Raw genomic sequence first — 26,918 nt, 5'->3', positions numbered from 1 at the left:
CCCCCTACTGGGGATTGAGCCCTCAACCCAGGCATGTGTGCTGACCAGAAATGGAACTGTGACCTCCTGGGGCATAGGTCCTCGCTAAACCACTGAGACATATTGGCAGAGCTTCATCACTAATTTTGTGCATAGATAAGTGGCTTTGTGACAGTTTTTTTTTTTTTTTAAGTAATATACTTATCAAAATACCATGAGCATCCTATCTAATAAAGAGGGAATATGCTAATTGTCCCTCAAACCTTCACAAAGATTGAGGTGCCCACCACCAATAAGGAGGGAATATGCTAATTGACTGCCACACCTTCAAAGATGGCGGCACCCACAGCCACAAGATGGTGGCGCCCAGTCCCCTTAGCCCTGCTGGGGTGGCAGGCACATGCCTGCTTCTGGAGACCCCCAGTCCACTCAGCCTCTCAGCCACCCAGGGCCACCTGAGGCTCAGGTGACCAGGGCCAGCCAAGGCTTGAGCTGCCAGCAGTGGCAGCAGCAGAGGTGTGCTGGGGGTATCACCTTCCCCTGATCGCCAAGTTGCCTCCCACCACTGAGGGCTCCCGGACTGTGAGAGGAGGCAGCCTGGGCTGAGGGAGCCCTTCTCCAGTGCATGAATTTTCATGCACCAGGCCTCTAGTCTATATATATAAAAGCCTAAGGGACCATCGCAACTGAATGGATGACCAAAGACTGTGTGGGGTGACCAGGTCAGCAGTTTAGTGAGGGGCGACCAAACAACCAAGAAGCAGGCTGCATGGGCAACCAGGATGGCAGGGGATGTAGTGAGGGGCAACCAAATGACTGAACAGCAGGCTGCATGGGGTGACCAGGTCCACAGGGGTGACAGTTGGGAGCAACCAGGCCAGTATGGGGGCAGTGAGGGGCGACCAGGCTGGCAGAGGGGGGCAGTGAGGGGCAACCAGGCTGGCAGAGGGCGGCAGTGAGGGGTGACCAGGCCGGCGGAGGGGGGACAATTAGGGGTAATCAGGCAGGCAGGTGAGCAATTAGGAACCAGTGGTCCCAGATTGTGAGAGGGATGTCCGACTGCCAGTTTAGGTCCAATCCCCAGGATTGGGCCTAAACCAGCAGTTGCACATCGCCTGAGGGGTCCTGGATTGGAGAGGGTACAGGCTGGACTGAGGACACCCCTGGCCCCCATGCATGAATTCCCTGCACTGGGCCTCTAGTTTTATTTATGTATATACTAGAGGCCCAGTGTACGAAATTCAGGCATGGGTAGGGTCCCTGGGCCTTCTGGCTGCCTTCCAGGGCTTTCCTTCATTTTGTGCCACCCCCTGGGGGCAGCACACATCATAGCAAGCAACATGGTCTCCCCATAGAACTCCCAAGGGGACACTTTGCATATTAGCCTTTTATATAGAGAGAGATTACACTGGCCTGTATTTAAAGTGACATTATAAGAAACTAAAAATTAAATTTGCCTTTTCAGGGAAAAAGAGTGTGGGGGCTTCCTGTGGACTACACCTACTCGGGCCCCATCTGCTCTGTACCTGCTGAGCTCAATCCTCTAGCGAGTTTTACCCAGAAAAAGAACAGAGGATTGGAGGTAAGTAAAAATGCCATTTCCAAACTCTTAAAAATGGCAAGTTCCAAATTTCTAAATGCTTTGTTGTACAAGACATTTCTCTGTCTTATCAACATTTTATTGAAGCATTATATACATAGTATCCCTCCCAAAAAATGGGACACATTTTAACAGCTGATAGTTCCTACATCTTGAAAACTGCCTTTATAATTATTCAAAGTATGTATACATTTTTTTGGAGATCTGCATTTACAGTATTCACCTCACTTTAAAAGCAATTACTACAGCCGAAACCAGTTTGGCTCAGTGGATAGAGTGTTGGCCTGCGGACTGAAAGGTCCCGGGTTCAATTCTGGTCAAGGGCATGTACCTTGGTTGCAGGCACATCTCCAGTAGAGGGCGTGCAAGAGGCAGCTGATCGATGACCTCTCTCATAGATGTTTCTAACTCTCTACTCTGTATCTCCCTTCCTCTCTGTAAAAAAATCAATAAAATATATTTTTTAAAAAATAAAAAAATAAAAGCTGCGGTGGCTCAGTGATCATTGCCCTATGAACCAGGAGGTCATGGTTCCATTCCCAGTCCGAGTGCCTGCAAAGGGCAGCCGATGGATGATTCTCATCATTGATATTCTATTTCTCTCTCCCTCTCCTTTCCTTTCTGAAATCAATAAAAATCTATACTAATAAAAAGGTAATATGATAATTAGACTGGGAGACCTTCCAGACATCCTCCCAGACAAAGCCATGGTGGTGGAGCCGAGGCAGAGGCAGTTAGGAGTGATCAGGCCAAGAGGGGAGGACAGTTGGGGTTGATTAGGTGGGGGGGGGGGGGAAGGGTGCAGTTGGGGGGAGCAGGCTGGCATGCAGAGTGGTTAGGGGTGATCAGGTAGGCAGGCAGGAGAGCGGTTAGGAGCCAGTAATCCCAGATTGAGATGGATGTCCAACTGCCAGTTTAGGGATCGGGCCTAAAGCAGAAGTCAGACATCCCCCTGAGGGGACCCAGATTGGAGAGGGTGCAGGTTGAGCTGAGGGACACCACTCCCCTGCACAAATTTTGTGCACCGGGCTACTAATAAAAAGCAATTACTACAGTGATCCAGGACATAAATCATGGAAGGATCACCTTCCAGACAATGTGACTAGACCCGGTAGGGGTGTCGAACTCAATCAGAGAAGGGGCCAAAATCTAAAATCCAGCTTAAATCGCGGGCCGAATGGTTTACTGAACAGTCATAAACTGTCATTGTGATGGAAACGCAGCGGAGTGCAGTGATGACAGCCACATTGCAAGGGACGGATTTGGCCCGCGGGCCTTGTGTTTGACACATGTGGTAGAGCAACAAAGATTTAAATCTCTCCTTGGGAGGGGCTGAACAGCCTTGGGAAAAGGAGATAGAAAGGAGGCATTTGACATGCTGTGAGGCCAGTTTCTAAAGTCTTCTGTGACTATCTGACACTGTTTTCACCCACACATTATAAAGTGTATAAAGTGTCTGTCATTTAAGGTCTGGGCCAGGAAACCTGTCACTGGTGTGAAAATGGAGAAAGGCAAGCCTTGGGCTCCTTCTGGCAGTAAAACCTCTTAAAACTCCAGGCAGGGAATCCTGCTTCATCAGGGGGTCCCCCCCATCTTTCCCAGGAGAGCCATAAACCCAGCATGTTTGGGTCAACCGGAAACCACTTCAACTTCCCCATTATAAGGCTAGAACTGCTTGTGAACACTGGATCCTGGAGGTGTCTCCTAAGCTGAAGACATCATCAGGATTAAGTGGGGGAGCAGGTGCGGTTTCTAAAACAGCATCCGCACCCCGACAAAGTGACTCCATTCGCTTGCGCTCGCCTCTCCCTCCAAGGGAACCCCAAATTCCACACTCCTGCCCAGCCTGCCCGCAGTTCCTTCGGCAGCGGCAGCCGGCTGGGCCGGGGCACTGATCCCCTAGGGAGGGGCCGACTCCTCCGATGACCAGACCGCGGGGACGGGACTGGGTCTCCGGGGTGGCGGGGCCCCGGGGACCAGCAGGCCTCCTGCGGAGACCGGACCAGGGCGGAAAGGCCTTCTCGGGAGGCCAGCTCCCGGGACCGGCCCTGTGGGACCGGATCCGAGACGGGACGCGGCCTCCTCCGGAGGCTGGTTTCCCCGGGGTGACCGGGTCTGGGACCCAAACGGGCCTGGCGCCGACGACGGGAAGGGCTTCCTTGGAGCGGGCCCCGGGCGCTGACGGGGAAGGGGACGCGGCCGCCCCGAGGGCGCTCCAGGCGCCGCGCGGCGCGGGCCGCACCCAGGGCCCGGGCTCCGGCCGCCCCGGCGGCGCCGCTCCCCGAGGGCCGGCCGCCCGCAGGCCGCGGCGCCGCCTCTTCCGCCGGCGCGTACGTCAGCGCGCCCCGCCCGCCGCCGCCGCCGCGAGAGGCCGCCTCCGCCTGGCCTGGGCCTGGAGCGGCGCACGGCGCAGTCCCTCCCCGCCATGGCCCTGGGAGGCGGCAGCACATGGCGGCCGCAGCGGCCATGAGCACGCCCGCCGCCCGCCCCGGCCCCCCCTAGAGCCCGCCGCCGCCGGCCGCGCCACGGCCCCGCCGCCCCCGGCCCCGCCGCCCGCGGCCCCGCCGCCCCGCCGCCCCGCGCCCGCCGCCGCCGCCGCCATGGGCGTGCAGGGCTTCCAGGACTACATCGAGAAGCACTGCCCGAGCGCCGTGGTGCCGGTGGAGCTGCAGAAGCTGGCCCGGGGCAGCCTGGTGGGCGGCGGGCGGCAGCGGCCCCCGCACACGCCGCTGCGCCTGCTGGTGGACGCCGACAACTGCCTGCACCGCCTCTACGGCGGCTTCTACACCGACTGGGTGAGCGGCGGCCAGTGGAACCACATGCTCGGCTACCTGGCCGCGCTGGCCAAGGCCTGCTTCGGCGGCAACATCGAGCTCTTCGTCTTCTTCAACGGCGCGCTCGAGAAGGCGCGGCTGCACGAGTGGGTCAAGCGGCAGGGCAACGAGCGCCAGACGGCGCAGCAGATCGTCAGCCATGTCCAGAACAAGGGCACCCCGCCGCCCAAGGTCTGGTTCCTGCCGCCCGTCTGCATGGCGCACTGCATCCGCCTGGCGCTCATCCGCTTCCACGTCAAGGTGCGGCCGGCGGCGCGGCGGGCCGGGCGGGGCGGGGGCCGTCCGGCGCCGTCCGGGCCTCCGGGCTCGGCTGGGCGTGGGTTTGGGCCTGGGCCGGGGTGGCACTGGGTTCGGGGAGGCCGGGGGCGGGGCCCCGGGCCCGGGGCGGGAGGCGGCCGGGGGTCGGCGGGATTCCGGGGTCAGGGACACCCTAGGCAGCGTGTGCTGGGGCCGGGGTCGGCCAGGGGCTGGGAGTCGGGGGCGGGCCGGGCCGGGGTCGCTGGATCCCCGGGTCACGGGGGCCGGGGGCCGGGCCGCAGGCGCCGCTCTCCCGCCCCGTCCGCCGGGCCGCAAGATGGACGCTCGGCCTGGAACCCGCCCGGCGGCCGTGCGTGCGGGTGGGGCGGGGGCGCTGCCTGGCGGCTCGAGAGACCCCCCCCCCCCCGGCCGGCGGGCGGGCGCAGACCAGGCTCGTAGGGTGCGGCGCCCCCTCTCTGACACCCGAGTGCACCCCGCCCTCTGGGGCGGGTGGTGAGCAGCCTGAGCTGGGACGAGGCGCCCTGGGCGCTGGGGGAGCAACAGGTTTTCTGGGGCAGGTGGGCTGGGTGGCGCGGGCGGGGCCCGGGCCGGTGGTGCAGCCGGCGGTGACCTGGAGGAGGCCCGCGGGCCCGGCCCCGGGGCGCAGGCGGTGCGGGTTCCGGCGGCGGCGGGGAAAGGCCTGGTCTCGGGGCCGGGGTGCAGAGGACAGCAGCCCCGGCCGCGGGGAAACGGTCGGCTCCGTGATGGAGCCGGTGGGAGCGGCCCCGGGCTGTCAGGGAGGCAGAGTCGGCTTGCAGGGTTTCCGCCTCCGCGCCGCGGGCCGCGGCGGGCCGGGCACCCGGGAAACCGGAGCCGCGGCTGGCAGAGGGCGCCCGCTGCGCCGGCCCTGGAGCGCTTCCCGGGCACCGGGCAGATAACATGCAAATCACTGACCCTGGACTGGACTTTTGCTTCCTTTTTCACCGTGTTCCTTTAAAACCGTTTTTTGTGGGTTGTGTTGGGTTTCTGGGTTTGCCCTTCTGTCTTCCAGTTTCCTTTCCTTTCCTTTTGGAAACTGCTTGAAGCCCAGGGCTTGTGAAACTCACACTCTTCCTGCCTGCGCTCCCGCTGGAGCCGCGGTGGCGGCGCCGGCAGCGGAAGTCCCGCCCCCCGCCATCCCGCTGCCACGGGTGACGGTTCCTGGGCTGCGGCCCCGCCGCCGGCGGGGCGGCCATTGGTCTGCGCGCCCGGCGGAGGCAGCGCCCGCCCTGGGGGTGGGGTGCGAGGCGGGGGTGACAGCCCGGGGCAGCCGCTGGCCGTGGCTGCCGGAGCCGGAGCTCCCGGAGAAGCCAGGCCAGGTTCCCGGAGCGATCCACCTCCAGAAGATGTCGTAACAAGGCCAACAGTTTATCTTGTTCCGCGGTGGAAACCACTGCTAGAAAGACAGATGAGCTTTCTAACCCAGTGACTTTCAAAGGAACTGTAAACGTTAGGATTTAAATCAGTGTGTGTGCCGTCACTGTACCTTTTGAAATAACTACTGAATTTCTTTTTAATTGTAAAATGTCTTCATATTTATCTCGGCACCGCTGTGAGTGCCTTGCTTACTCGCATAGTTCATTCAGAATTTTGACCAGTGTGTTTGGAAACAAAATTGAAACTAGATTTAAGTTTATGGACAGATGATGAGTTTGTGTATAATGATTTTGCTTTAGATAGACCGTTAACTTCTAATACAGAATCACAGTATAGTGTTAATTGCACCGGTTAGTGACTATTAACTGGTAGCCACCTATCTGCCATCTTCACCTTTTTTGGAAAATACCTAAGAAATTTAGCTACTAGAAATTTCTCAGCAGCCAAAGGAAAGGTTAAGAAGTTTGGGTACTGTGATCCAAAACGGGGAGGGGGGGGGTTAGGGGGGGAGCTTTCTCTTTCCTCATCGGAGAATCAAGTTCTCTTCCTCATAGACTCTGCTCTCCTTTTCAGACAAAATTCTGATAAGCTTAGTTATCTGTTTCTAACCTCAGCTCAGGAAAGTCTGTTAGAGGTTGGAGCACTGTTAATAGCAAGAAGTGACACTCCCCAAGATTTAAAAAAACACCTATGAAAAAGGCATAATTTTGGGGCTACTTGAGAAAAACAACCTTCTGTACTTTGTTAGCCCTTGAGGGGTTGGTACAGGGTTTATAAGGATGATTTTGAGTCAAAATAATTTATGTTCAGCATTCTCTATGGAAGTGAAGCAGTATGTACTATTTTTCAAAGATGTCCATTTGAATTGGTTAAGTAAATTAAAACCATGACAGCATACCTGTTAGAAGGGTTAAAATAAACAACACCAATAATACCAAGTGCTTAAAAGAACGATGAGCCGTTGGAATTGCCCCATGTGGCGGGGGAATGTAAGAGGGCACCGCCATTCTGGAGAACAGCTCTGGTTTCTGATAGAACTGCACGTACATTTACCATAGCAGTCCTACCTAAAAGAATTTTTGTTCACACAGAATCCATACACGAATGTTCATAGTAGTTTTATTTACTCAAACTTGAAACAACCAAAATATCCTTTAATAGACAAATAGTTAAATTGTGGTACATCTGTACTATGCAGTACTACTTAGCAATAAAAAGGGAGGAATTGCCCTGCAGGTCCTGGCTCAATGGTTTAGTGTCAATATATGAACCAGAAGGTCCCGTTGGATTCCTGGTCAGGGCACATGCCTCAGTTGCAAGTTAGATCCCCTGGAGGCCAGCCTATCAATGATTCATTCTCTCTCTCTCTCTCTTTCTCTCTCTCCCCCTCCCCCCCTCCCTCCCTTCCTCCCTCCTTCCTTCCCTCCCTCTCTTCTTCCCTCCCTCCGTATCTCTCTTCCTCCCTCTCTCCAGCCAATCAATGATTCATTTTCTCTCTTTCTCTCGCCCTCTCTCCTTCCCTCCCTCCGTCTCCAGTCAATCAACGATTCATTCTCTCTTTCTCTCTCTCTCTCTCTCTCTCTCTCTCTCTCTCTCTCTCTCTCTCTCTCTCTCTCTCCACCCCCCCTCTATGTCTCCCCCTTTTATCTGTGAAATAAAAAAAAATTTTTTTTAATGGAGGAATTATTGATACATGCAGTAACTTGGGTGAATCTTTTAGGTTTTATGTTGAGTGAACAAAAAGTATCATTCTATTTTTCTGACATTCTCCTAAGGATAAGATTTACTGATAGGGACAGATCAGTGTTTGCCAGAGGGAAGGGCAGCTGAACAGAGCTTTGGGGTTATGGTACTGTACTGAACTCTGATGGTGGTGATGGTAATATATTTTTAAAATCATAGAACTATACATCAAAAGTAAATAAAAGTTAATATTACTGTGCGATAATCATATTCTTAAAGGTTATATAAAAATTGACAAAGAATTGATATGGACACCTATGTGTAATGTTGGGCATAATGAAGCATTTCTCTTATAAAAATCTATCATCTTATTGGTCTTTATGCTTCTGAAAACTGGCAGAAAGGTTTAATTTCTTGTCAGCTTTGCTTAGAGAATTTTTTTTTTACTCAGAAGAGTATATTTTTGATAAAGCACCATTATTACTGTAAAGAAATACAGTTATTACTTTAACCATTTGAAGTTGGCATACGTGTCAACTAATTTTGTTCAGGTCACTACAGGCCTTGGCCTGCATTTGGCTTCTGCTAGTTACTAGGAGCACTTCCTCTTGTGTGCCTTGAGTCATCATAACCTTTGACACTTAGGGAGGAACTGCTGTTTATTTAAAAATCTTAGTGGCATTAAGTCCCTGGAGGTTTCCTAAATGTTCCTGTCACAAGACTTGTGGTGTTGGTGAGGGGATTATGATGAAGTTCTTCAGATCTTGTCCTGGATCAGTGCTCTGGTGTATTTACTCGGATTTTACATAAAGCAGAGCTCATGTTTTAAGTCAGCTGAGGAGTGTGAGATTCGGCTGTGGCTTGAGATTTCGGAATGATTTCTCTTTGTGTAGTTGATGGGGGCAGGACTAACTTGTGGGGGCCAGGCCCTTGCTAAGTTCTCCCTCAAAGCACCTCATTTAACCCTCAGCATTTTGTTACCCCATTTTTTATGGGAAGAAGTGGGCTTGTTTATTGACACCTGAGGACAGGTAACCAGTAACCAAGAGGGCAGTGCCTCTGAAGTCAAAGTTCAGTTGCATTGTGTAAGATTGCTTTGGGGTGTGGCCACCTGAGTTCGCTTTCGGGTCAGATTTGATAGTAAAAGCCTCTATCGCTTTTTTCAGTTAGGATGGGAAGGGCAGTTCCTGTCCGGGAGACGCTGAAAACTAGCACTATACCTTATTCTTAAACACCTTGAATTGACCAGGGAACGTTTAGGGTTCAAAATTGACAATATTATAACTCAAACCAGCCATCCATTTAAAATACTTTCTTCCAGTGTACCAATTCTGTGCCAGGCTTATTTCAGCTAGCCTAATGTCTTAAAGGTCCATTCATATTGTAAAATTGTGTTATAATTTCCTTCCTTTTTAGGTTTAATAATAGTCCATTGTATGGGTGGATCACATTTAATATATCCATCCAGCTTTCCTTAGGTGCTTGAGTTGCAGTCCTTTTAGCTGTTGTGAGGAATGAATAATGCTGCTGTGAACCTGGGTGTACAAAAACTGTTCAGGTGCCTGCTTCCAATTCTTTTGGTGTATATCCAGAAATGGAATTGCTGGATCAGTTGGTAATTTTATGTTTAATTTCTCACAGAATCACCATATCAATTTCCACAGAAGCTGCTTATAACATACATTGTATATATACATATATACATTATCCTATATAATCCTATATAATAAAAGCCCTAATATGCTAAGTGTCTGGTCGTCTGTTCAACCAATCAAAGTGTAATATGCTAATGATATGCTAATAAGACCATTCAACCACTCACTATGACATGCACTGACCACCAGGGGTCAGACTGTCAATTGGTCGATCAGTTGCTGTGACCTGCACTGACCACCAGGAGGCAGGTGCTCTGACTGGTTAGTTGGCTTGCTGCTGGGGTCCAGTCAATCAGGACTGAGTGAGATGGGCTGGACACGCCCTGGAGCCCTCATTTGGTCCCTCCCCAGATGGCCAACCTGCCTTATCCCTCCCCGGTCTAGGTGGTGCACCAGTACAGTTCCTCTGCCTGGCCTGTGCACTCTTGCAATCCAGGACCCTTTGGGGGATGTCAGAGCCGTTTTCAGCCCAATCCCACAGGCCAGGCCGAGGGAATCACAAATTTCTGCAACGGGCCTCTAGTATAATATATTATCACAGTACAGTTTTAATTTTTTTTAAGGTTAATATAATCACACAACTTATTATACAGGAATTTGGGGTTTTGTAAGTATGTAGAAAAGTTTTTCCATGTCCATACTTACAGTTCTAATTCATTTAATGCCTTTGTAGTATTGCATAATTTAGCCCTACAAATGAAAGGTACACATACTCGCACCATAGAGTCATCCTTGGCATCTTGTCATCCCAGCCTGCCAATTCCTACAATGTGTCATGTCAATTCTAGCCCAGCAGTCTCTTCCTTACCCTCTTCCTTACCCTCTTCCTCATTTCTAATACCCCCAACATGTGAACTTACCAACTTTACCCAAAAAGTCTAACAAGTGCTTTGCAAACCCAGTGATGGGTTGTAACATCAAATTATTGGGTGTTTACTAGCACTTAGGGAAAAAAATGATACAGAATAAAACAAAACAAAAAGTACAATACAAGACATACTCAGGGTAAATATCACTTCATTAAACCTTGTCTTACTATGAGGAGTAGTCAGAATTGCCTCTGGATCTGACTGGGCTCCCACATATCTGACCAGGGAACCTCATCTCTGATGGATCATTCTCCTGCCAGTGACTTGAACAAACCCATTAATCTAAAGTCCTTACTCAGGATTTCAGACCCTGCTGCAATCTGAACCAATACCACTTTACTTCATGATCCACAGTCCTCCTATTGTCCTTTTTAAATGCTCCCAAACTGCTCACTATTTCTCTTAAGAAATATCCAACTTCTCAACTTTTGCTTATGTTGCTCCCTTTTATCTGACTATCTCATTTTGCTTGTCAGAATCATACTCATACTTGTTGAAAGCCTATCTCAAATGGCAGCTTCCTTCATGGAGTCGCATCTGATGTTCCCAAAGGTGAACCAGGGACATACGCAGTGTCATCTGTATTTGCAGTGGTAGTTCTTGCAGTCTGCTTTCTTACAGCTGCCTGCATATTATCTCCCCCACTAATTATATGCTACTTGAGGCCAGGGACTAATTTTACTCCTTGTTATCTCCTATATGTTTAGTATAGGCACTCAGCTTTTAACTCAGATATTTGCTTTGTTCTGTTTACATAGCCAGGCAAATTCTTTTCTTTAAAAAAAAAAATATATTTTATTGATTTTTTTACAGAGAGGAAGAGAGAGGGATAGAGAGTTGGAAACATCGATGAGAGAAACATCAATCAGCTGCCTTCTGCACACCTCCTACTTGGGGATGTGCCTGCAACCAAGGTACATGCCCTTGACTGGAATAGAATCTGGGACCCTTCAGTCCTCAGGCCAACACTCTATCCACTGACCCAAACTGGTTAGAGCCAAATTATTTTCTTTCAACACCTGGGCTAATGGCCATAAGATTGTTTCTTAAATTTCTTATACTCTATTTTCTGACTGGTTCCCAGTGATGATTTATCCTACCTTTAGCAAACATTGAAGGTCTGCAGTTGGCCAGGTATGAGGAGTGACTATAATAGAAAAAAAAGGACTCTTTTCTTCAAGGAACTTAGCCTAGTGGGGGCAGGGGACTCCTTTATATCATTTTCCCACGTCAACATTGAGAACTTTCTTTGATGCCGTAGGACAATCTATTTAGTCATTGAAGACCAGTGAGCGTTCTCACAGGGGTTGGGAGTGGTTTTGACATTGTCTAGAAACATTTTTAGTGTTCACAAATGGAGGGGATCTAGTGGACAGAGGCCCAGGATGCTGCTGAACTACAATGTACAGGGATAGTCCCACAGCAAAGAAGTATCCATCCCCACATACCAGTAGTACATAAGCTAGGGAATCCTGGTGTGAACAAATCGAAGAACTCCAAAGTTTGGGCCTTCAGTAAAACCATATAAATGTTTGAAATAGATATTTCTAAGTATACTAAGAAGAGAAGTAACAAAAAATACAGCCTCGTTTTCTAAATTAAAATACACACATATACGCACCCATTTCTAAAATGTTCCTAAACCCACAATACTCTTCATTTTGTTTTGTACAATGGGAATTTATATAAGGGAAAGAAACTGATTAGCACATACTACAAATTCCATTCATAGTAAGCAATGAACCATAAAATGAATGCCAAATACTATGTAATATGAAGAAGGAGGTACTTTATTTAAAAAATTTTTGAGATATAATTGACATTACATTACTTTTAGATGTACAACACAATGATTTTCTATTTGTATATATTGTGACATGATCAGCACAATAAGTCTAGTTAACACCTCACATAGTTACAAAAATTTTTTCTTTTGATGAGAACTTTTGTTTGTTTTTTGTTAGAGAGGAAAGGAGAGGGAGAGAGAAAGAGAAACATCGATGTGAGAGAAACATCTATTGGTCGCCTCTCCTATGTGCCCCAACTGGGGATTGAACCTGCAACGTGGGTGTGTCCCCTGACTGGGAATCAAATCTGCAACCCTTTGTATACCAGATAACATGTAACCAACAGAGCCACCTAGCCAAGACTTATGGTGGGAACTTTTAAGATCTCTTAACTTTCAAATATAGTACAGTATTATTAACTATAGTCTATTACAATAACTATAGTTGCCATGCTTTACATTATATCACTAAGACATTTATTTTATACTGGAAATGTGTACCCTTTGAACACCTTCACCCATCTTACCCCTCACCCTGTGGAGGAGATACTTTAGAATTTGAAAAATTAGATTTATTTTCCAATGGCTGTATAGACAAAAAACGTTTAAATAGAACAATTAGACATAAATGAATCAGTTTAGATAAAAATATTCTAAAATTCTTCAAATGTCCATATATCTGGCATCTTTTGTTTTATTTTCTTTTTTTAAAAAATAGGTGTGTGTCTTTTAATTGATTGAAGGGAGAAGAAGGGGGAGGGAGAGAGAGAAACATCAGTGATGAGAGAGAATCATTCACCGTCTGCCTCCTGCATGCTTCCTTTGGGGGCTCAAGCCTGCGTTCCCAGCATGTGCCCTGACCAGAATTGAGTTCTAACCTCCTGGTTCATGGATTGACATTCAGCCACAGAGCCACACCGGCCAGGCTGTTTTACTTTTCATTATTCTTATGTTTTCTGTAGAAAGTCCTTTGATGACATTGCCTGTTATCTAGCTCTTAGAGATTACCTGGTTGGCAGTAGTATAGTAGGTCTTTGAAATACACGTGATAAATGGATAAGGAAACCAATTCCAGACTCACTAGCTACTCAGTCCCCTTGTGCAAGGCAGCATTACGGCAGAAAGGTGGTAGAAAGTCTGGCTTCAGTTCCTCAGATAAGTAGTCTCAGCCTGCCACCTGGCTCTAAGGCGCTCTCTCTGAATAAGCCCTTTATGCTTCTTAGGAGCTGTGTTGAAGATACAAAATCAACAGCTTAGGGAAATTGGCTGAATCACGCCATCTTCCTTGTTTTACGTGGTCCTATGGGACATTTTTTCTAGGCATCTTAGGGCCAGTATAGAGTTGAACCTGACACACTGAATTATATGCAAAGTGATGGCAAGTCTGCAGTAGTTAATAATCTGTGATCTAGAAACTCTATCCTTTCGAGCCCTAGTCATTTGGCATTTCCTACCTGTCTCTGGAATAAATTGCTGTTTTAGAAAGACAACCTCTTGATGTTTTGCCGGTTAGTGTAGAGAAGTGTACTGGAGGGCGTGTGCAGTCCATGTTCCTCTCAGGAGCAGGAGTGCCAGCCAGTCCAGACTGGGGGACTGCCTCACTGCACTGCTGGGATAAGCACAAGCACTATGGCTTTTTATTAGCTCACACCTATGTTAGTGATAAAGTATTTCAATAAAATTTTGCATGTGTCACCATCTTGAAATAAATTGTATCCATCTGAGGTTCTTCCCTGAAATCTAGAACTTAAATTTTAATGTATTTTAGAATTAGATTTTTAACAATAATACTATTGCTAGGAGCTAGCTGAGCTATTATGAAATTAATATAGTAGGCTTAATAGACACAATACCAATGTTTGTGTTTTCTTCTACTTTCCTTTTTATCGTTTTTATATTTTACTTTTAAAGTTTATAAAGCTTAATTTGCATTTTTAAATGACAACCACTGTCTTATTAATTTATATTTTAGCAGAAAAAGAGAACAGTTTTATTATTGAACCTATGCTACAATCACATTACAGACAATCTGCTAAAAAGATTGCAAAGAAAAAAAAGAAGCACCCTTTTATATAGGCTGGCAGATATAGTCCATTACATGCTTGCCAAAGTTATTTATCAAGGGCAAAATAAAACTTCTATCTTTTGTCAAATTGGACGAAAGTCCAGTGCCTGAGATTCCTGAGAAGGTGGGATGAATGGATGTCACACTTCATTATTCTAAATTTTTATTTTTAAAATTGTGGTTATTTGCTTTGACCATTGTGGCTCAATTGCTTGACCATTGCCCCATGCACTGGAAGGTAGCTGGTTCGATGCCCGATCAGGGTACATAGCCAGGTTGTACATAGCCAAGTTTTGATCCCTGGTCAGGGTGGGTATAGTTATGATAGATGATTCTCTCTTACATTGATATTTCTCTCTCCCCCTCTCCTTTCTCTAAAATAACCAATGAAAACATATTTTTTAAAATTGTGGTAAACTATACATAACATAATTTTTACCATTTTAACCATTGTAAGTGTACAGTTCAGTGGAAATTAAATACACAAACACTATTGTACAACTATCGCCACCATTTGTCTTCAGAACTTACCTTTCCAAACTGAAACTCTGAGTCCATTAAATACTAATTCTCTATTCCTCTTCCTCCAGACCCTAGCAGCCACCATTCTACTTTCCATGTCTGAGAATCTGATGACTCTAGATTCCTCATATGAGTGGAATCACACAGTATTTATCCTTTTGTGACTGACTTATTTTACCTAGCATAATATATTCAAGGCTTACCCATGTAGTCATGTGTCATAATTTCTTGAAGGCTGTATAATATTCTCTTGGATGTATATACTACATTTTGCTTATCCTTTGCTTTTACTTAAAAAAAAAAAAATCCTCATTCCAATATATTTCCCCATTGATTTTTAGAGAGTGAAAGAGAGAGGGAAAGACAGAAATATCGATATGAGAGAAACACATTGATTGGTTGCCTCCTGCACAAGCCCTGACTAGTGCCCTGGCTGGGTAGAGCCTGCAACTGAGGTATGTGCCCTTGACTGGAATTGAACCCAAGACCCCTTCGGCCTGCAGGGTCTATTCACTGATCCAAACCGGCTAGGGATCTTTCATCTTTTGGCTATTATGAATAACTAGAGGCTCAGTGCACTAGAAATTCATGCTCGGAGTGTGTGTCCCTCAGCCCAGGCTGCACCTTCTCCAATCTGGCACCCCTCGAGGGATGTCCGACTGCCCGTTTAGGCCCAATCCTACCAGGCTCCCTACCAGGATCGGGCCTAAAAGGGCAGTCGGACATCCCTCTCACAATCCAGGACTGTTGGCTCCCAAGTGCTCGCCTGCCTGCCTGCCTGCCTGATTGCCCCTAACTGCTTCTCCTGCCAGCCTGACTGATGCTTAACTTCTCCCCTGCCAGTTTGTTTGCCCCTAACTCCCCTCCCCTGCAGCTCTGGTCACCTCTAACTGCCCTCCCTTGCAGGCCTGGTCCCCCTCAACTGCTCTCCACTGTAGGCCTGGGTTCCCCCCCACTATCCTTCCCTGCAAGTCTGGTCCCTCCCAACTTCCCTCCTCTGCCAGCCTGGTCACCCCTAACTGCCCTCCTCTGTAGGCTTGATCGCCCCCAACTGCCCTCCCTTGCAGGCCTGGTCCCTCACAACTGCCCTCCCCTGCTGGCTATCTTGTGTTCACATAGGGGCAGCCATCTTGTGTGTTGGAGTGCTGGTCAATTTGCATATTACTCCTTTATTAGATAGGATAGAGGTCTGGTGCATGGGGGCCAGCTGGTTTGCCCTGAAGGGTGTTGTGGATCAGGGTGGGGGTTTCCTTAGGGTGTGGGGCAGCCTGAGTGAGGAGCCTGTGATGGTTTACAGGCTGGCCATGTGTCTTCCCCCACACCTCCCCTGGCTGACCCAAGCGGAGGCCCTGGTATCTGGGATTTATTTATCTTCTACAATTGAAACTTTGTAGCCTGGAGTCTCAGAGCCAAGCCTCCTGCTTGCTCCATGGCCACAGCCATTTTTGTTGAGATTTATTTATCTTCCATAATTGAAACTTTGTATCCTGAGCGGAGTCCAGGGCTGGCCAGGGTGTGCAGAAGGCTAGGCTTCCTCCATTGCTAGGGAAACCCAAGCCTCCTGCTTGCTCAGTGGCCATAGCCATTTTGGTTGGGATAATTTGCATACTTGCTCCTGATTGGCTGGCTTGTTGGTATAGCAGATGTGCAGAAAATTCGCACTCTGGGAGGTGGGGGTCCATCAGCCCGGTTTGGCCCCTCTTACAGTCCCAGGAGCCCTCAGGGGATGTCCTACTGGTGGTTCAGACCCTCTCCCCATGGGGAGTGAGCCTAAGCCACAGTCTGGCCTCCCTCTGCGGGAGGCAACTGGGCTGACCAAGGAAAGGCGCCGCCCCCATCACACCGCTTCCGCTGCCACTGCTGGCTGCGGTGACTGCGAGGCCTGAGCCCTGGGCTTTGTAGCCGCTGGGGCTCAAGGCTGCCGTGAGCCCTAGGCCTCACAGACACTGGCTTTGTTCGAAAGAGTCCACCCTAATTAGCACAATACCCTTTTATTAGTATAGATTGCTATGAAAATGGGAGTGCAAATGTCTGTCTGAGTTCCTGCTTTCAGGTCTTTTGGGTATATACCCAGAAATGGAATTGCTGGGTCATGTACTAATTCTATGTCTAATTTTTTTGAGGATTCATCATACTATTTTACGTAGCAGTTGTATCATTTTACATTCCTACCAGCAATGTATGATGGTTTCCACTTCACATCCTCATCAACACTTATTTCCGTTTTTTTGGCTTTTTCTTAATAGCCATCCTACTTGGTAGGAAAAGATATCTCATTGCAGTTTTGACTTATATTTCCCTTATGATGAATGAAGCTGAGGATCTTTTCCTATATTACTCCATTTATTTACTTACTTTTGGTTTGTTTTAAAAGAAATTATTTTTCCTTTTAAGACCACTGCAACCAGTAGGCAAGAAATATGTAAGTTAGGAAGCTTATTTGGTTTGATTTCAGATCTCTTAAGAAGGAGAGATTCCCTTTTAGGGACATAGCTAATATAGGTTATAACATTTAAATTGCTTTTATAAAATAAGCAACAAAAATAAAAATTTTTCACCAAATTAGAGTTGACTCTTGTGGTTTGATTCTTCTGAACTCAAGTAGTGAGTAAAGAGCCTAATACCTATGACCACAGTTCAGCTGGCTAAAGATGAAAGCCTGTTCTTTTTTTTTTTCTCCCCTTAAAAACAAAACAATTTAAGTCAGCTCATATCTTCTTGTGCTTAGGTTGACTTATATCTTTTACATCTGGTAGCGGCTGGAGGATGTGTCACATTATTCCTTGAGCTGGTATGAAATCATTCTAAAGAAAAACCACATACATTATTTTTTTCTTTGTGTCAGAAAATCTATATATGACAACTCATAGTGTTTCAGGTGTATGTATGAAGAAGCAGGTCTTTCACATAGTTTACTTAAAAATAAATTGTAGCTGACATTTATCAAGTGCTCTTTATGAATAATCCTGAGCTGTTCACATATGTAGTAACTCATTTACTGTAATTACCACAGCTACCCTATGAGGTAGGGGTACTGTTATCTTTGCAGATGAAGAAATGGAAGTACTGAAAAGTTTTAAAATAGGCAGTGGAGTTCACTCACCTGGTGCCAGAGACAGAACCTCACTGTCCAAGTGCTTCTTCCCTGGAGACAGGAGTAAGTAACTGTGTTGTTACGGTTCATTCCTACAGGACTGTCCATGGCTGCTTTCACATTAATTAAAATTACACTTACAAAGTGAGCTTGGGAATTTTACATGTAAAAATACAAGTTTTGATTTTTCTGCCTTTTTAATGATGAAACTTTTAACTATTGATATAAAAATTTACCTGAACACTTTGGTAAATATATAGTAATAAAAAAGTTTCCCGCCAAAACTGGTTTGACTCAGTGCGTCTGCGGACTGCAAGGTCCCATGTTCGATTCCAGTCAAGGGCATGTACATTGGTTGAGGGCACATCCCCTGTAGGGGGTGTGCAGGAGGCAGCTGATGATGATTCTCTCTCATTGATGTGTTTAGCTCTCTGTCCCTCTCCCTTCCTCTCTGTAAAAAAAATCAATGAGATATATTTAAAAAAAATTTCCCTAGCTAAGTACAAAATACTTCATTGGGACCAAAAATAAGGTGTTTTCCCAGCTATTGAAACTCTTCAATGCTGACTGCATCCACCATATTTCTTGTGGACCGATGGGTGGAGAGGAGAGGCGAGGAATTTGGTGGTTCCTGGCCTTCTAGCTCCCACAGCACGTGGCAAGAACAGTGCTCGGCTCTGCACGCAGAAGCGCCAGGACTTCACCTGCTTCGATTGAAGCTGCATCTGGATATGGTGTGATGGTGGCCACGGCAGAAATAAAGCATGCACTCCAGCTGGTTTGCACAGCGGGTAGAGCGCTGGCCTACGGACCGAAGGGTCCTGTCGGGGACGGACTTTGGCTGCAGGCTCCTCCCTCGCCTGGGCCCTGGGCGGGGCTTTTGTGGAAGGCAGCCAGTGGATGTGTTTCTCTTACATAGATGTTTCTCTGTCTTTCCCTCTCTTCCACTCTTCCTAAAAATCAATAGGAAAAATATTTTCAAGTGAGGATTAACCAACCAAACATAAAACAAAACAAAAAATTCATGGCCTCCTACCTTTAAGGTGGCAGGTGGTCTCTGGTTACCAGCAGGATGGTAGTTCTTAGGAGGCCATGCGTGATTCCAAGTGTGGCGCCCTCTGTGGGTGGGAGGCTCTATTCCCTCCGTTACCACCTGTAATGAAGTAAGTGTCAAGTTTGATTTTACTTTGTAGATCAGTTTTTAGTTTTTGAGAGTTCAAATTGAAATATTCCTTCCAAGATTGTATTTAATAAATTTTGCTCATTTCTAAAACTAGAATTAAAAATCTAGACAAGCAATTTCATTGTGTTGTGCCTAGTTCAAGTCAGGATCTGGAAGGCCAGAAACAAGAGCAGTAGAGCACAGGCAAGGTTGTGGATTAGACAGGAGATGGGAAATGGGAGCAAAGCCATTCAGACGAGAAAATACACACAGCTAATGTCCTGTCAGACCCTGCTTACCAAAGCTTAAGCTCTGGCTTTAATTTTTAATTAACTGCTTCTCAACGTCTGTTTGACACAACTCAGATCTGTTTCCTGTCCCCATCCAAATTGCATCAAGTAGTCTTTTACCCCATCTAGTCTTTTCATTATCGGGCTCTTTGACTCTTGGTTGTTGGACTTCATTCATTCATTCATTCATTCACTCACAGTTTGTAGTTAACCCAGTTCCATCTATGGAAGGCCTTAGTTGGATTGTCCCAGGAGAGTTGTTTTCTCATATAGGCTCTTAGAAACATTGCCCGCTCACCACATGCAGTAGCTGAAAGCAGTCATTGACACTTTTTAAAATAAACTTTTTTGGATTAATTTTAAATTTATAGAAAACTTGCAGAGATGGTTCATCAAGTTCTCGAATAACCTGCTTCTACTTCTGTGCACGTTAATATCCCAGGAGCTGCCAAGACTGGTTTGGCTCAGTGGATAGAGCGTCGGCCTGCGGACTGAAAGGTCCTGGGTTCGATTCCGGTCAAGGGCACATACCTTGGTTGCGAGCACATCCTTGGTGGGAGGTGTGCAGGAGGCGGCTGATTGATATTTCTCTCTCATCGATGTTTCTAACTATCTCCCTTCCTCCCTGTAAAAAAATCAATAAAATATATATTTTTTAAAAATATCCCAGGAGCTGCCGAGACCGGTTTGGCTCAATGGATAGAGCGTCGGCTTGGGGACTGAAGGGCCCCGGGTTCGATTCCGGTCAAGGGCATATACCTTGGTTGCGGGCATATCCCCAGTAGGGGGTGTGCAAGAGGCAGCTGATCGATGACTCTCTCTCATCGATGTTTCTAACTCTCTATCTCTCTCCCTTCCTCTCTGTACAAAATCAATAAAATATATATTTAAAAAAAAAAAAAAAAAAAAAAAAAAAAAAAAAAAAAAATATCCCAGGAGCGAAACTGAGAAATTAGCATTGGTGCAGTACCCTGACTGCATTATGCACTTGGTTCAGATTTCACCCGTTTTTCACCCCTGTCCTTTTCGGGTCCAGGACCGGATCCTGGGTCCCCTCGCTGTTGCTTAAAGCTGTCTTGTCTCGTTGGTCCCCTGTGGTCTGGAACAGCTCAGCCCCTGCTGCTTTGGACACTTCGGAGGACTGATCAGGTCCGAATTTGGCTGGCTGATTGTTTTCTTGTGATTTGGGGGAAATGCCCAGAGGAGCAGAGCCTGCCCATCACTCGGTACCATTATGTGAGCAGGATGCGGTTGGTTGTGACATGGTCACTTGGTGAAGGTGGTGTTTGCTGGGCCTCTGCTCTGATGTGACAGTTGTCTTTTTTGCTGGTTTGATCCTTGGAAGCCATTATTCAGTCCAGCTCACGATCAGAGGCGGCAGAGAGATGTTACATTATTTGAATTCTTTAGGGAAGATTTGTGTCGTCTTCTCCCTGTGTTTATTTCATCACTTATATGTGTCTGTTTGGACTCATCTACACATCTGACTGTGGGTGGTTGGGTTAGAACCTCATACATGCTGTCTCGCACAAGTTCCAGCTTTGGCCAGTGGGTATCTTCCAGTGGGCTTCTGTGTCCGCTGACATACCCAGCCTTCTTAGGAGCACTGCCTTCCTTCCTAGCACCACGAGGTAGATGCTCTGGACTTACCCGGGATCTCCCTGTCCCAGCATCACCCTTTTCCTCCATGGCTGTGGTTCTTTTTACCAGTAACGGAGAACCGAATTTAGAAACCAGAGCTGGGTTCGGGTGTTCTCCCTTCGGGGGTGTTGCTGCTTCTCCGCCCTCAGCTCACAGCTGAGAGATGCACGTACAGACTTGCACTGATTTCTGTACCTGCTTGTCTGTGTTGTCACTTACACACCGGTTCTTACGGATGTCCCCACGGCTAACCCAGCACCACAGGGTCATGCTGGCCTCCTCCTCCTCCCTTTGCACATTTCTTATCCTGTTTTCTGACGGGGAGACACCAGCCCACCCAGCATCTATTTGATACTCCCACCTTACACATGTGAGTGGCTTCTGTGCTCTCCACCTGCCCCTCCCCCCTGCCCCTCTCCGAGGCAGATTACGGAGAAGTATTCAGTGTCTGTGTGTCTGTCCTCAGGCCTCACAGCCTCCAGTCAGAACCTTGTTTTCCAAAGTTACTTTGGGGAGCTCCTCCGGCGGTAGGGTGATTTCAGACATTTTACAGTACAGTATGATGCATTGGTCAGCCTGCATTCTTTTCTGGTACGCCGGCCATCCTGGCGGATGTCTTAAAAATGTGTGTGCATTGAAGGTCCTTCCCTATATGAGATGTTCATTCCCTTTATCATCTGACTTTGGACAGATTCATAGCGTCATGTGTCTACCACCAGACAGTTCGCACCCATTGGAACCTTGCAGTGTTTAATGCCATGCTGCCTTTTCTCGCATAAAGTCATAGTGGGCTTTTGTTTTTGTTTTTAATATTTGCATTTTATTTTATTTTTATTATTTATTTATTTATTTTAAAATATATTTTATTGATATATTTTTTTTTTTACAGAGAGGAAGAGAGAGGGATAGAGAGTTAGAAACATCGATGAGAGAGAATCTGGGGATGTGCCCACAACCAGGGTACGTGCCCTTGACCAGAATCGAACCCGGGACCCTTTAGTCCGCAGGCTGAAGCTCTATCTATTGAGCCAAACCAGTTTGGGCTACTTTTTATTTTTAGTTTCTTTATTGATTAAGGTATCACATATTTTTCCTTAACCCCCCATTCCAATCCCCCACCCCTGACATAGTGGGTTTTAATCTTGGGGAAGAACATTCGAATTTTAGAAGTTGAAGGAACTTTAAAAGATCCACTAATTTTACATTCTTATTGGGCAGGTTGGGCATCAAGCCAGAATTGGAACCTAGACATTTTGGTTCTGCTCCCCCTCCCCATCCCCATCACTGTCACTGGTGCCCGATAGGCACGATGAGCAAGACTGGGGCACTGATGGCCTCACTTTCTTTAATTCAGGCTTCAAGTCTATGCTTATGGGCGTGATTTCTTCATTTTTGTTTGTTTTAGGAAGTTAATTCTAGCAGAGACGTATTTAATGTTGGGTGAGCTTTGGGGGAGAAGTTACTAGTAAGGTATCCTATATAATAATCCATATAATAAAAGCCTAAGCAACCATTACAGCCGAAGGACCAGAACAACCGGTCGCTATGATGCGCACTGACCATCAGGGGCAGATACTCAATGCAGGAGCTGCCCCTGGTGGTCAGTGCGCTCCCACAGGGGGCGTGCTGCTCTGCCAGAAGCTGGGCTCACAGCTGGTAAGCACAGCAGTGGTGGCAGGAGCCTCTCCCGCCTCCACAGCAGTGCTAAGGAGCAGCGAGATGAGCGGTAAGGATCAGTGAGCATGCAGGCAGTAAAGAGCGAAGGATTCTGGACTGTGAGAGGGATATCTGCCTGCCTGCTGAGGCCCAATCCCAGGGAGTGGGCCTAAACAGGCAGGCAGACATCCTCTGAGATGTCCGGGACTGCAAGAGGGTGCAGGTCGGGCTGAGGGCAAACCCCCCTCCCCCCCAATGCATGAATTTTGTGCACTGGGCCTCTAGTCCTATATAATAAAGAGGTAATATGCAAATTAACCCTCAGGCCCTCACAAGATGGCTGCCTATGACCAGGCTGGCAGGGGGTTAGTGAGGGATGACCAAATGACTGAACAAGCAGGCTGCGTGGGGTGGCCAGTCTGTCAGGGGTGGGCAGTTGAGGACGACCAGGCTGGCTTGGGGCAGTTAGGGGCAACCAGGCTGGCAGAGGGGGGCCGGTTGGGAGTGACCAGGCTAGTGGGAGGGGGTGCAGCTAGGGGCGACTAGCCCGGCAGGGGGGGTAGTTGGGTGTGATTAGGCTGGGGGGGGTGAGGGGTAGTGAGGGGTGATCAGTGGGGGGGCCAGTTAGGGGTGACTAGTCAGGCAGGTGAGCGATTAGGAGCCCTCGGTCCAGGATTGTGAGAGAGATGTCTGACTGCCAGTTTAGGCCTGATCCCCGGATTGGAGAGGGTGCAGACTGGGCTGAGGGGAGCCCCCCCTCCCCACCTGTGTATGAATTTTGTGCACTGGGCCTCTAGTTGTTAATAATTTGCTAAATAGTATTGTTAATTATTAACAGTTCTTTCACTTTGCTTTTTAATACCAGTCTGAAACCAAATGTTCTGAGTGAACAATGAATTGTATTTGGGGAGGTGCTCCACATTCCACTCTCTGGAGGCAGATGAAAATTCTCTAGAAGTCTCCACGGATATTGGCTTCCACCGAAGAGAGTGTATCTTATTCATCTTTATAGGTAGTCCAAAGACTCTTTGGGGCCCCTGAAATGGGACCCTCCATTTTCATTCTTTTGGTGCTTGCCAGGTGCCACGCTGAACCCTTGACACGCAGCTAAGTAAGCTTTATACCTTGTCATCTGTCAAGAGAGGAGCATGTGAAAGAAGGAGCATTTGTCCCCAATTGGTGGCACAGATGTGGCCAGATGGGCATGGCTCATGCTAGTGCTGCTTCAGCTTTTCATTGGATTTTTTTCTTTTAAAAGTCTTTTAGAAGCATAACTGTACCACTCCGACACAACTATGGTGATTTTTGTCTTTTTCCTTCTAGTCTTCCCCCATTGTTTTTAAAAATATATATATTTTATTGATTTTTTGCAAAGAGGAAGAGAGAGGGATAGAGAGTTAGAAACATTGATGAGAGAGAAACATCGACCAGCTGCCTCTTGCACACCCCCCACTGGGGATGTGCCCGCAACCAAGGTACATGCCCTTGACGGGAATCGAACCTGGGGCCTTTTAGTCCACAGACCGATGCTCTACCACTGAGCCAAACCGGCTTCAGCCCCCCATAGTTTTATATGGTTGTATGTACATTATATTCTGAAATGGGTTTTTGTTTAGTATTTTGTCATGAACTTTTCCCACAGCACTTTTCCCACAGAACTTTTCCCACGTTTCTTCACAGCACCATGTAGCGTCTGTATTTAGCCAGCTCCTTATTGTTAACTTATTTTTTTTCACAGGAGTCTACCCCGACACTTTTTATGTTCCCAGTGGGGTTATTTATTTATTTATTTATTTATTTATTTATTTTTATTCCTAGGCTCTATTTCCTAGAGTAATATTACTGGGTCAGAGGGCATGACCATCTTACAACTCTGGAAATACAGTGCCTATTTTTTTATAACCCAACAGCGTTCCTTGAAATCATGTCAGATTAGACTGATAAACTGCCTGCTCTGCCGCCATCACCTGCCACTTTCCCCAGGCTCCGTAGGTGGGCTGCACACACCTCCCGGCGTGCACCTGGCCTGATGGACACCGTCTGGGCAGTCCCCGAGGGCGCCCCTTCTCTCGCCTCCAGTGGTGGTGAGGATGGTGCAGTAGGAATGCAGTGAGACACGCTGCCCAGTAGCTGGCAGCAAGTGGGCAAGCCACGTCATCTCTGGACTATTCTCCCGGAGATGGGCAGGACCTGGCTCTGAACTGCTCCCAGCCTTGGTTTCCCAGAAGAGGGGTTAGTAAACTCTGCTGAAAAATATAGATATTGAGTATGCAACATCAACTTACACGTTAATTCTGCCTTATCTCCTCTACAGCAGTGTTTTTCAACCTTTTTTGGGCAAAGGCACACTTGTTTCATGAAAAAAATCACGAGGCACACCACCATTAGAAAATGTTTAAAAATTTAACTCTGTGCCTATATTGACTATATATAAAGTAATTCTCTTGAATAGGAATCAAATAAACACAAAGAAAGTATTTTATAATTACTTTATTATGAAATATTAAGTAAACAAAATAGTGAAAAATTATAAAATTCTTGTCTTGTCTGCACCTACGGCACACCAGGCAACATGTGTGCCGCGGAACAGCGGTTGAAAAACGCTGCTCTACAGGATGTCTGTGGAGAAGGCAGCCACACTGTCTTTTCTAGAACTCCTTGCAGAGGAGGGGCGGAAGGAAGGCTGTGATAACTCGCACCCTTTCATTTCAGGGCCTCGTAAGGACTTTAACAGAAGTCTCCTCTTAAGTGAAGACTTCAGATGTTGGCAAAACATCCAGGACCTAGTGATTTAAAAATGCTTTGAAATATCACTGTACATATATAAAGTTCATCAGTGAGTTGAGGTAGAGAGCTTAGACTTGAAGGTTATCCTTTTTAGAATGTGAGGAGATGAAGCTGGCCTAATTTACTAGTAGTTTTTCTTTTTTAACTACACTTTCCTATTTTAGTGAATGTATAATATTTTTAAATAAAGGGATAAAATAAAATAAGATTCTTCTAAGAAATAGAACATTAGTTAACTAATTGTGTGTGTGTGTGTGTGTGTGTGTGTGTGTGTGTTTTTTTTTTACAAACTAAAGTATTTTTATCAAAAGCTTTATCTCAGGAATACAGAATATTATTTTCCTTTAAATATTCATCTTTAAGAAGTTTGCTTTGCTTCTAAATGAGATTTCATTATGACTAACTTTCCAATAAAATTTGGTGACTGCTTCTGTTACAAGAATCAAGGAGAAATGAGAGTAAATTCCACATTGATATCCAGTAGGTTATGAACACTCAGACTTAATTTCTAATGTAATTTATTTCTATGTAGCCACATATTGGACAGGGGGGGTTGCAGAAATTTACATCAAAGGGCACATGATTTTTACTTTTAGCTGAATCACCTGATTTAGTTTAAAATTATGTTTTCTAAAATACTTTATTATAGGAATAAAGCTGCAGATTTTAGTTGGGTGAATGAGTTTGGGCAACAGCAAGAGAGGAATTGACTGCTCTTAACTTTATGTATTTCAGGAAAATGTTTTTCGGTGCCTCTTGCTGTGTGTTTAGGAACAGAGAAGTTTCAGGGCCTTTTACTTCTCCCTGGGAGTTGCTTCTCAGCCCCTCTTAGAATGTCCCGGACACTAGAGTAGGCGGGGGGACTGTGCAGTGGGAGAGCCGGGAGAGGTAAGGAGGCTGTGCTGTAGCTTTCATCACTGAAAGGCAGTAGATTTACGTAGACTTAGTCCCCATGGTGGTTCTGAACCTGGTGCCACACCACTAGGACTGGTCTTTGCACAGAATAAGCATGTGACAATTATTTGGGGGTAAATGTGTTCACTCTTGTTATTATCCCCATATGCTGAATGCTTCAAAGTACAGAGCTATAGAAGATGGAAATACTTGACTTTTATTTTTTATTTTATTATTCTTAAAAAATATATTTTATTGATTTTTACAGAGAGGAAGGGAGAGGGATAGAGAGTTAGAAACATCGATGAGAGAGAAACATAGATCAGCTGCCTCCTGCACACCCACCCCCCACTGGGGATGTGCCTGCAACCAAAATACATTCTCTTGACCGGAGTCGAACCTGGGACCCTTCAGTCCGCAGGCCAATGCTCTATCCACTGAGCCAAACCGGTCAGGGCTTGACTTTTATTTTTTTTAAAACCTTGTCTGATTATTTTCCTATTTGACTCATCTGATCTACTTTGAAGAAGTTATTTTGGTTTCACTGAGGGCAGCTGGCTTCTCTGTCATCTTCTTTCCCACTTCTTTATTTTCCTGTTCTGCTTCTTTTTTTTTTTTTCATCACTCTCTTTTACTTCAAAATACTGGGTTGGAGGGTTATCATTGTATATTTGGAAGCAAGGTGATCTTTGACCTTGACAAGAAATAAAAAACTAATTTGCAGTGTGGATGGATGGGGTCATATGTT

The 26,918-nt window shown here is 46.8% G+C and overlaps 1 protein-coding gene across 7 annotated transcripts in view; it reads left to right on the top strand.

Annotated features, from left to right (window-relative positions):
* The first annotated feature begins 3,936 nt into the window (after positions 1-3,936).
* Positions 3,937-26,918, top strand: part of FAM120A (family with sequence similarity 120A) — a 104,790-nt gene continuing 81,808 nt past the window's right edge. The window contains exon 1 of one of the 7 annotated variants that reach the window (XM_045575053.1): positions 3,937-4,653. In XM_045575053.1, the coding sequence (XP_045431009.1) occupies positions 4,180-4,653 (474 nt within the window). In that variant the 5' untranslated portion in view covers positions 3,937-4,179. The remainder of the gene's footprint in view (positions 4,654-26,918) is intronic. The other 6 variants (XM_036420153.2, XM_036420152.2, XR_004984701.2 and 3 more) reach the window with 6 other exon arrangements.

Source organism: Pipistrellus kuhlii, unplaced genomic scaffold (genome assembly GCF_014108245.1).
Source record: "Pipistrellus kuhlii isolate mPipKuh1 unplaced genomic scaffold, mPipKuh1.p scaffold_m20_p_62, whole genome shotgun sequence".
Lineage (NCBI taxonomy): Eukaryota > Metazoa > Chordata > Mammalia > Chiroptera > Vespertilionidae > Pipistrellus > Pipistrellus kuhlii.
Note: the sequence above shows the minus strand (reverse complement) of the source record. Positions and strands in the feature narration are given on the sequence as shown.